General features: G+C 36.4%; 1 protein-coding gene across 1 annotated transcript in view; it reads right to left on the reverse strand.

Annotated features, from left to right (window-relative positions):
* The window catches only part of LOC149832450 (uncharacterized), a 45229-nt gene extending 40047 nt beyond the window's left edge, over positions 1–5182 (reverse strand). Inside the window, exons 1-4 of the mRNA XM_090013249.1 lie at positions 5113–5182; positions 4401–4435; positions 2758–2827; positions 2024–2058 (exon numbers count right to left, since the gene is read on the reverse strand). Coding sequence (XP_089869375.1) covers positions 2024–2058; positions 2758–2827; positions 4401–4435; positions 5113–5182 — 210 coding nt within the window. The remainder of the gene's footprint in view (positions 1–2023; positions 2059–2757; positions 2828–4400; positions 4436–5112) is intronic.
* Positions 5183–12256: the final 7074 nt, after the last annotated feature.

Genomic DNA, 12256 nt, shown 5'->3' on the forward strand with positions numbered 1-12256 from the left:
AATTCAAGAGGAGTTTCTGAAATTTATGAAATGGGTTTGGGTTTAAGTGGTTGCTAAACACATTAGCATTGGATCCAAGATCCAATTAATGTGTTTTGGACTGGATCAGGGTTTGAATTGCCTTGAGATTCGGTTCAGAACCATAAAACGGTCATAATTTCCTCGTTTTAACTCTGAATTCTGCAAGATTCGAACCATGACTTCTTTAACCCTGAAACATCATAATCATGAAACGTAAACCAATAAAATACACTTAAATGCATGATTTGTGTAATAAAATAAATGCATATTCATGCATTATCAAATTCCTCTTTCTTTTATTTTCTTTTCCGTTGGGGAATGGAAGGATAAAAAGAAGTGTAATTTGCATTGTCACACATAGTATGATGCCCAACCATCAATGTCACAAAGATACGGTTATGACCTAACATGTGACATAAATTCGATGCACAGGTTTGATTTTTTTTTTTTAAAAACGGACCACGAAGACACAGGTTTTAAATTTATTAATCAATAAAAACTATTTTATGATATTTTAATACATAAAACATATTTCTATTGAGATATTTTTGAAAATCATTAAAAACTATTAAAGTAATATCCATTCGTGTCAGTGTCCGTATCAGCATGCCATAGTATGTCCAGTCGTGTCACCGGGGACACAACCAAATTGGCATGTCCCTGTGGCATAGCCAACCATGCGTCACAGGTTAGCAATATATTTGTATTGTGCCCATATTAGCATGTTATATTGTGTCCAGTTGTGACACTAGGTACACAGCCAAAATGGAGTGTCCCAGTGACATAGCCAACCATGTGGCACAGGTTAGCAACGCTGCAACTGAAGAAATAGCCAACAATTTAGAGTTTCTCAAACTCATTTAAGAATCGCTATTGAAGAAATGCCAAAAGAATGACAAGCAAAAATTTAAAGATAAATACATAACCACACTTTGAACAGAGAGCAAAGTGTAGATCATTTGATATCAAACTTAACTCTTCCTGAATTGATGAAGCTGGTCTCACCATCTGGCTCTTGTTCCACCTCCCACATGTATTTGTGAGAACTTCCTAGATCCTAGCCCCAGCATATGTTTTATAGGATGAAACCTAGCCCTTTTGAAACCAACTCGGGTCAAGTTCAGTCGACATCATTGGTACTTCGGCATGTATCATACATTGTAACTTGGGAATAGTTTAAATGTAGCAAATCCAGATCTCCAGGATGTGCAAACAAATGGTTAGTTTCAGGTAGAAGAGACATTCCAACCAAGAAAGAGTTCTATATTGTGTGCACCTTCGTGACTTGCCACAGGCACACTTTTTCAACCACCCATTTTACATGTAAAGATGAATAACCCCCCAGGACGAAAATATGCCATAACAAAGTCCCTACCTCAAACATAAGAATATCAAGTATTATTTTCTTCCTCTTAATAGCCAAACAAAGTAATAGCCCTCATGGGTCTGAAACCCGAGACTTCTCAGTTAATGATAGCGTGATTCCAGTGGTTCATCTATCACACTGGACCCAGCTTTAGATGATAGTCATTCACCTTATGAATTGCATAACTTGCCTCAAGCTTCTCATGGGGTCTGCTTCGCACATCATGTAAGCCTATTGGTGGAGATGCCCTGGTTGTTAAACATGATGCATTATTATATGCAAACTAATTTGAGCCAGCACCACGATCAATGACTTCTATTTGTTCTCCCTACACTTTGTATTGTTTTTTTTCAATGATTCACTCACTACCACTACTCAGATGCCTCTCCACCAGCTACATGTGGTACTTAATTTTGAAACAAAACCTGACAATGAGTCATATAGTACACATCATGCTTTCTTAAAGGTAAATTAGAACAAATTCTCCAACAGTATTAAGAAGGAAAGAAAATAAGTTGGAACCCACATTGTAACATCAATTGCTCTAACCACAGCAAAAGGCTGACCATGCGGCTTCTAAAGCTAAACAAAAGTTGACATGACTTGCAGTAAAGCGATCCAGAAGACAAGGCTCACCTTAAAGTGATAATTTGTGATTGCCAAAAAGCAAGCTGCCATGAAATAATATTATCACAAAAGGTCCAAAACACATTGATATAGGACAAAACTTCAATCTGGATAAGAACTATCCGTTGCAAAAGTGATGCAATAAAGAGAAAGAAAATCAATTTCCTGAACACAATTCCCTGAATAATACAGTTACGCCCGGACACAGTGAAAATCCTGCAAAATCCACAATATGAGATATACAGGCATGCATGTGACAGGAAATAAGGTTTAATGATGATGATGATGAACAACTTGGATTTGAATGAAAAGACGGGTATTTCCAATTTAAGTTCATCTTAGTCTCAGTGTAGCCTGTTTCAACTTTTAGTGTAGGAGAGAAAATCCGTTGCATTAGAAGGCTTCTTGATCATGGAATGTGCAAAAGTAATAAGTAGAGACTTGGAATTTATGAAATGCCCTCTTAGCTGGTGGAGGGTGATCGGGGAGAACTATCTTTTCTAGAAATTCTTTCCTTAAGCTACACATATTCAGAACACATTTTCCCAACAAAAATTCATAGGAACAAATTAGGATACTAATACACAAAGCATGCAAAAATTTCTAATATATAAATATGAATCTCCAACGTGATTAAAAATGTAGGATCAGGGGAGAAGTTTTCCATCATAAGCATGAGAGAGAGAGAGAGAGAGCAAACGTAACACAACAATCTATAAGAATGTTAAAAGCGTGGAGTTTACCTCCTGAAATTTGAGAAAGAGTGTCCCCATGGATGGATCCGCAGCAGACGTCACTCCCCTCGGCAAGACTCTACAAAAGAATCCCACATTCCAAAAGCAGAAATCTTCCCAATTTCCAGAAATTGGTGACAGAAAAAACCCATCAAACTCCAGAGTTTGAATGGGAACGAGCTTTAAAGTCCATCACCCAACTAAATCTTCAGCCGAGTTCGTCGTTTCCATTTACCCAAATGGAAAAGTTGGGGTTGAAATAGTTTCTACAGGCCAGGAGCATAAAGAACACGTACGGGAGTCAAAAGATCAGGTGCAATATGATTGCATAAATATTTATGCATTGAGCACGAGATCACCCTCCATCTTGAGAACAGGCCTGTCAGTTGTGGGGCCCAAGGCCTGATGGAGGGCTATCAGGTGTTTAATGCACAAAATTTGTGCCATGTGATTGCACCCGATCCGAACTCCATACGGGATGGGTTCACCACCGTACATCTAATGATGGAGGAAAAGTTCGGCCAAATCGAACCGGAACATGGCCGGTCCAATTCTCAGTAGTAGTTCGGAGTTGGGACTACTCCACTTCCTGTTTGTATCCATTCTAAAACCTGAACTTTATGAGACCTGACCTAGGGAGTGGTAGACATTGGTTCAGGCTAGGGTGTCAACGGGTCGGATATGGTTTGGACTTAGGTGAAACCAAACCTGGATCTGATTTGAGGTCGGATATGGTTTGGACTTAGGTGAAACCAAACCTGGATCTGATTTGAGGTGATACTAACGGGTCTAGACCTGGGTCTAGTCGGACCAACCATAAGAGAAACCATACTTGGGTCCAATAAGGATTGCATGAGCCAGACCCGGACCATACTTAGTAAAATAATAATTTTTATTTTATGTTTGCATTGAAAAATTGTGGATCTTAATCGGGTCGGGCTTGAGTCCGGTCTGAAATTTCACTAACCATACATGGCTCCAAATATTAATCGTACTCTTTAAGTCCTACTCTGATTCTAATCAAACCTCCTTCTTTGTCACCAAACTCTGACCCTATAGGGTTTGATACAGGTCGGGTCCAGGTCAAGCCCATCCACTAAGACTCTTAGTTCAGGCCCTTTAGAGCCCGATTGGCCTGGGGAAGTGCTAACCCACAAACAACCAGAACCTGCTCTTACTAGTCTCAGGGTCAGCCCAGTTCTTATTGAGCTCGGGCATGTCACCCAAACCATGTATATGGGTAATTGGGTCAAGGCTCAGGTTTGGTCATGACTCATTTGAAAGGCCTTTTATCCAAACTCAGCCAACTGGTTTACTCCTCAAATCAGGCCAATCTTTGCTGGGCCTTATTGTTGGACATAACAGATCTGGGTTTAATCCATTGAGTGATCCAATTTGACACCATTAGTGGGCCACATAATGAAAAGTTAGTGGTGAGAGTTACGTGAACATGAAGAGACCACATTCACGTAACTGTCTCTTTCTCCCGTAAGCTGCCATGAAAAATGATGAGAGATTCATAGCTATTAGCCTACCCAAATTCCACAAAAGGTTTAAGTGGTATAGGGTCCTGCTCACCGTCGACCTAAGGCCTGGGCGCATCGTGGGCGTCAATCGGTTGAGAAGAACGCCGAGCACCCGCACTCGCATACCATGGCATATTCAGGTATGCTTTCTGTGTTTAATTCTGTAGATACGCCAATATTGGGTTATGGGCCCACGAATTACGCAATTCCATTGCGCATGTGGGTGCATCGGGAGGGTTCAATTTATACTCACCGACGACATACCATATTTTGGTGGTTAACGTAGATTCAAGCCTGCTGACATTTTTTCTCGGCACCAGCAAGTAGCAGAACGGGGCTGACATATGTGTATGCCTGTTCAGCTAAGTGGTTCGCATGTGGATCCGTGTGTACCCCTTCGCAACTTTGGTCGGGGGCAAAAGGGGGAGTCACACATTCAGTGACCGCCGACGAACAGGGGCTACCGACAGTCGTTGATGCCTAGTCCTGTCGGTTGCCGATGGCGACTGCAGTCCCGGTGATCCTCTGTTTAAAAAAAATAAGAATAAACAGAGGATCAAATCCCTGCGTCGTCGGGTTGCAGGGTGGTTGTCCATCGTTGGGGTCACCGCGAAACATCGTCGGATGGGGGGAGCTATTTTTGTCGAAACGCAGGTGTCTGTCCGGCGACATGCGACAACTAGGGTTTTGAAAACCCCTATCTTCAAAACGCTATTTTCCACTTCATCCGTCAGGCTGGGGTTTCGGTCGATGGTTTTTCACTAGGGAGATGTGAGGGTCGTGGATAGGTGGCAGCCTTGCCGGTGTCGTTGTCTGCCCGCTGGCATCATCGATTCACCAGCAGCATCGCCGATGACTCTTCCTGCATCTTGAATGTCGAAGGGGCATTTGCCCTTAACAGCCACCATCGTCGAGGTAACGCCTTAAAATTTTTAACCTTAATTATAGTTCAAATATTGAAATTTTGAGACCAGTTTTTTTTTTTGATATGTATAAGTAAATCAGATCTTATAATGCGAAAATAATTTTTAAAAACGGTTAAGACTTTGGGCGCGGTTACACTAAAGATAACAATTAAATCAAAATGTACGGGATATACACATTTCAAACAACGTACAATATAAGACTGAAATATGAAGAGTTTTAATTTAATTTCAAATCAGAGTATGAAAAAATACTTCAGTCTCTACATGATCAAGTACTTAAAACGAAAATATCATGAATATCAAGATCGCAAGGCAAGAGTGGACCCTCAAGAATGCAACCCAACCAACCCTTTGCTCAAACTACTCATCATACTTTACCTGCATTACCCGTCCCTCATAAAACAGGGCCAGACTCGCTAAAGTTTGGTAAAGCAACCCAAACTCAAACTTAAAGAAAACATATCAAGCATTTAAAGGTAAAGATATATTATTCATCCATCGTCAAGAGATAAACAAGGGAACAACGTCCTATGAGTCATTCATTTCAAGCATTCGAACATAAAACATTTAAAAGCATTTCATCACTTAATATTTTATTCAACCTTAACTCACGTAATAAAGCATAATCTATATGCATTCAAGTCATACAAGTCATCGCATATATATATATATATGTATATATGCATCTAAGACATTCAGATCATTGCATCATTTTCATATGCATTCATAATTCTTATGAACAATAAGTCAAATCGCATTTGACCATTCCAACATGAAACACACACGCATACCTTATAAGTAATTTAGTTAAATATTCATGATACACATCAATTATGATACATAGGTGTAATATATTTACTGAGACAATCGTAATGCAATCATTTGCAATGAAACTATGTAGGCGTGATGTATCATTCACCTAATAAGTCAAAAACTAGTCATTTGTAGACGTGACGTGTCATTCACCAATACACTAACATAAGTGTTGCAATCATAACCTCATATCAAGATTTAAAATCAATAAGGATCTGATTATTATATCTCAATTCAATATATAATCATGCTATAATAGAAAAGCCAAATCTATCGATTCATAACTGGCTATCTCAATCAACTCAGAAGATCATCACAATTTATCATAACATTTCATTTATTCATAATAAAGATTTACAAAATCCACGTTGGATCACCTGGTCTGAGAAATGTACAACCTCACAAGGAGTTACCACCCTAGATGGATGGTCTGCCTGGTCCTGGACAATGCACTTCCTCATAGGAATATATTGTCTTTGCGGGCTACCCGCTCTTGGACAATGCACTTCCTCACAGAGACTTACCGCTCTAGTCGAATTATCTGATTTGGTCATGCACATCCTCACAGAGAATCCTTTGGGAACAGTTCTTCAATGGGTACCATATCTAGTGAAAACTATTGTGATACATGCATCATTATAATTGACCACTCTCAAGGTCGATAGTCATCAACACGGGCATAAGCATATATACAATCAAAGCATCATATCATACATCACTTCATATGGCATTAAAATTATAAAATCACACATTTAACCAATAAGGCTTCATAAACCAAAGTTCACTATTGAAATTAAATATTTATTGCATGAATTCATAATTTTATTTCACGTGGCATTTAAATCATATCAAATAGAAGCATATTATTCTACGCATCATATCATCGCCACAAAGAACATTGCACTTCATAAATTAAACCTTGAAGCATGCATAAACAAAACATTAGTTCTATGCATGCATTTGTAAACATGCACATTTCATAATACAAAGCAACTAAATCTCAATATACATAATTCATATGTAGTTCGATATTTGCACACACGATAAAAGTCATATGCATTTTTCATCACATGAATCGATATATCACCTTAGATATAATTGTGTAAGGGTTAATCAAAATCTCACAGACCATCCTACTATACATCATACACATATATTTCTCAAGCAAACAAGACATACAAGTTCAAAATAATTTATAACATTCGCATGCATTCTTTCATACAAGAATAAATGAGTTCATTATATGATAAGACAATATATATAACATTCACATTGGCGCCAAAAATTTAATGTCTTCTTTCAAATCGTTGTAATTTTGAAAAGATTTTTATATGAAAAACATGTGAAAACCAGACATCAAATAATAAAAATTGGTTCTCACTAGTGGATGAGACCGGGTCGAACTCAGGGAACGAGAATATATCGTATTCAAACACACAAATCTAAACTAATCTTTATTGTCAAATTATTAAAATGTAAAAATGTTCAAGAAAAGTAAAAACAACTAACTATTACAACAAATGAATACCCTTCGTAGAGGGCGTAAAGTGCAATATTTACAAACCCAATTAAATTCCTAATTCTAAAAATAAAAGCAAAAATCTTCTACTCGTGTGCTTCCTCGTGTCACGTAATCTCTTCAGCTCCACTCCTGTGCTATCCTGCACAAGTCAAAAAGAAACACAAGCAGTACGAAAAGAAAAGAAAAACTATACTAAACAAAGTTTCTGCTAATTATTAGATTTAACTAAAACTAACTAATGATTTAACTAATGACTAATTATTAATGAACTAATACTCGTTTAAACAAAGCATCATCAATTAAACTCAGCAATTCTCAGTAAAATCACAAAACTCAAATTTGATTTAACTTTCAATGAAAACTTTGCAATGAAAACTTTGCAATGAAACTCATTCGGAATTAACAGTGAATTTTAGAAAAAATAAACAGTGAAACGTAGCATTTCACTAGATCTTATCAGTATAGGACTGTTCCCAGTACCAAATGATTCAATTCAATGTAACCACACAACAAAGAATTCAGTGAAAAGATTCAAAACATGCAGTAAATCCTATCATATCAGTATTCAATAAAGTTCAAAGCAGCAACACATCCTCTTTTGGAAACAACAATGATATCAAAGATCTTCACGATAAATGTGAAGTTTCCGGCTTAAACAGGGAATTCCGGCAGGATGACAGCAAAAGAAGGATCCACCGGAAGAGGCAATGGTGATTCTAGCAGATCTGTAATTTCACTTGATCACAACTGATGCCTCCATTTGTTTCACAGCAAATCGATTGATTAGGATGATTGATTTCTTGCAGTTCTGCAGATTTGGAACTTCTTGGTAGGCTAAAGACAAGTTCCGGCGGCTGAAGGTAAGCTCCAGCGGCTGAAGATAAGCTCCGGCGGCTGAAGATGATTTTCTGCTAATCAATAAGAAATTCTAGTAGACACCGAATTCCATCTAGTTGATCTACCAGCATGAGCACGAGAGTCCAAATGTATCCAGATGATTCCGACAGACTGGATTTCAATCCAGCCTCTTCTGATCGATCAATATCAGGCAATCGATCGATAGATTCAGATCTTTACACAGGCGATTCCAGCAGACACCGGATTAGGATTCCGATGAGATGGATTTCAATCCAGCTTCTTCTGACCGATCGATATCAAACAATCGATCGGTAGATTCAGACTTTACATCAACAAAACTTGATTTATTAGAGGAAAAAATTAGTCGCCAGAAATTATATCAACAACAAGGATCAGATGAACTCCAGTTTTTTTTTCCCGATCAGTCATCAGAGTTCCATTAATCATCAACAAAAAAAAAAAAACAAATCAAAACATGAATTGATTGAATGTAATTACTCCATACATCTGATGATCGATCACAAATTGCTATTGATTACCGGATTGATTAAATTTAGAAAATTAATGTTCTGATGATGTTGAGGAATTAATACTAATGCTTCAATGATTTTATTATCAATGCAGTAAAAAATTAATACAATGCAATGCATATGAACTACAAATTAAAATGAAATCTGGAATTTCCTTTTTGAATCTACATTTTCAGAATGAATCATGAATGCTATAATTTTATTTTATTTTGATTTTATTTCAGCTAAACTAATCTATTGAAACATAGAAGAAGGAAGAATAAAAGAAGAAGAAGAAGAAGATAAAGAAGAAGAACTCACCGGAGGGATTAGAAAAGAAGTGGAATCCTCCTATATGCCATTACCGTAGCTGGATACCTCCACCGAATTGAGGAAGAAGAGAGATCAAGGGAGAAGGAGAAGAATGAGGAAAGAAACAAGGTGAAGGGGAAGGGTTAAGAAAGAGGGCAAAGGCATAAGAGAGAAGACAAGCCTCTCTTCCCCCTACGTATGGTATTTATAATTTTGAAAGTTTTTCCATAAGTCCATCTTATTTCAAAGAATTCCATTTCAAAACCTCTCTTAAAACATATTTGCAAAACAACTCAAAATGACTATGTTCTAGAAATTATAAAACTAAGTCTATTTTAAATCTAATTTTTTTATGATTTTCAAAAACTAAACAACTACAACTATGACAAAAACTAAAATAGGCATTAAAATGTAAAATAAAACTATTTTTCATGCATTTTCTATTTTTAAATCATTTTAGCACATTTACTCGAAACTAATATAAAATTGGGTTTTTAAATTATTTTCTCATGAAATCATGCATATTTTTATATGAAATATTCCTAAAATATATGCATGATCATGCATCGAACATGACTTATACAATTCCATAGTAGTTATATGTGCACTACGTATCAAATTCATACAAACACACAAAGCAACATAGTATGCGCAAACCAAAGTATGATAGCACACATTGCATATATATTATACATTCATAAGTGCATGAGCATTCAAACTCACACACAGGTGTACCTGCAGCAAACACACTCCATATTTCGCTAACTACAATCTTGACAAGCATGATCTCCAAATTACAATCACAAGAGTCCTAGATATCCATAACTAAGTGAAGTGTGTGAGCATAACTTATATTTGCAATTCATTTAAATATTCAGTGCAACGACATCATGCTTACATAATTAGTGCCTAAACATGCTCTCTACAAGTTCAGTTAAGGTATCTTACCTTAATAATGTGAAGAATAATGAATCAAAACTCAAAAGACCGACGAGTTTCAAAGTTCGTAAAGGCCACTACTCAAGCAATATAATGAACCCTTCGTGTGTGATCGCAAATGCCAAAAACTCAAAAAATACCAATTATAACAAGATTAGCCAAAAATAGCAAATTACCCTGTAAATCATTACTAAGAGCCAAATAACACACAAATACACTCCAATAATTTACAAACTCCATCAAAAACACATTTAAATATAATATATATAAATAGTGACTTATAACCCAAAATAGTTTTATAAATACAAATTATACCCTATTGGCTTGAATGAACAAATAAATTTGTAATAAATAAATAAATAAATAAATAAATAAAATTCAAAAGCTAGAAACACATTTCTAATTTGGAGATAAAAAAAATGAGTTTTTTATTTATTAATAATCCTTAAAAATGATGGGTTTTACATCCTACCCCCTTTAAAAAAAATCCTCAAAATTTATACAATCATTTAAACAGGTGAGAGTATTCATCAAGTCATTGACCCTTCTTACCCAAACCATCTGGCAAAGAAAAGATCACAAAATAAATATGAGTCTTAGGCATATTTTTAAGTTAACATCAACAACATTCCAAACATCACAAATCATACACGTCTTTCACATTTAATATTGACACCTTTCATATATGTGCGTCTACAGGATTTAAAAATGAATACCTTACTTGCAACGGTCGTCTTACTCGCATCTCGTGGCCACTATTACCAAACTGCTCTGATACCATTTATAACACCCCAAAATTTTTAACCTCAATTATAGTTCAAATATTGAAATTTTGAGACCAATTTTTTTTCTCCTTGGTTACTTGCTGCAATATATGTATTATAATATATATATTCGCATGTTCATACTCAGATACATGCCCAATGGCACTGCGCACATGCATAAAGAAATGGTGCCCTTACATCCAAATAATACTAACTAGGACATATACTTTCTTTTCTTTAGATAAATCTAATTTATTCAAGCATATATGAATCATTCTTGAACGAAAACAATAAGCATCAATGTATTTATGACAAGCAATATCTGTATGCACCTATTTATTTCTTTTTATTCTTTCCTGTAATACACGCATATTTGCATGAATCAGCTACATGACTTATGCTATCGATCCCACTATTTAGGGTGGATCGATACACATACCAAACTGCATTCCAGCATAGTTCCATATGTTGCACGTTATTCACATACCAAGGACCGGTTTGATTCTTTATCCGTCATGACTAAAACCCATGGCTGAATATATGTATTTTCATATGTATATTCAGATGGTGTGCCAAATATGTGTGCTCCATGTCACTGGGCATACGCATAAAGATAGAATGCCTTTACCTCTTGAAGAATTGGAAATTCAAAAATTGTAATCGTGTGGTCAGATGATGGATCGATTTGTAATCGTGTGGTCAGATGATGGATCGATTTGGTGGCCACCTTCTTAAAAAATTTTGCTGTTACACCTTGAACAATTCTCTTTCCAGTGTGTGAAAGAAGGATGAGAAGAAGAGATGAGGGTTTGAGAGAGAGATTAGAGAGGAGAGGATGAGAAGAGGAAAAGTAGAATGAAGAGGGAACGACTTGCTCCTCTACCCGGTTTTGAAAAACTCTTCTTAATTTCCATTTATTTTTTCTTGAAACCCCCCCTTGCCATTATTTTTTGTAACTTCCATTTTTAAATTTGTGGGTATGAGAGGGGAGTTGGATCCTCCTTCCAAAGAAAGAAACATGTTTTTTCCATTTCTTTCTCTTTGTGATTTCCCTTAGCATTTATGAGATGACCCATTAAAGGAAAGTTTTTTCAAAACCCCTTGTTTTTCTTTTAAATTTGTTTCTTAATAGCTTTATTGGGTTTCCCTATTTGTGACTTTCGGTCAGCCCCTTTCTTAAAACGTGTGTTGCCATAAATTTTGTATTCATGAGAAGTTATAAAAAAAAAATCATTGGTTATAAAGAATTTTCGCAAAAATCCTAGTGCACAGGGAGATTTGAACTTGAGACCTCCTCCCAAAGGGGCAACAAACTCCACCAGTGCACTACATTCTATTT

This window comes from Nuphar pumila, chromosome 7 (assembly GCF_984573655.1).
Source record: "Nuphar pumila chromosome 7, dmNupPumi1.hap1.1, whole genome shotgun sequence".
Taxonomy (NCBI): Eukaryota; Viridiplantae; Streptophyta; class Magnoliopsida; order Nymphaeales; family Nymphaeaceae; genus Nuphar; species Nuphar pumila.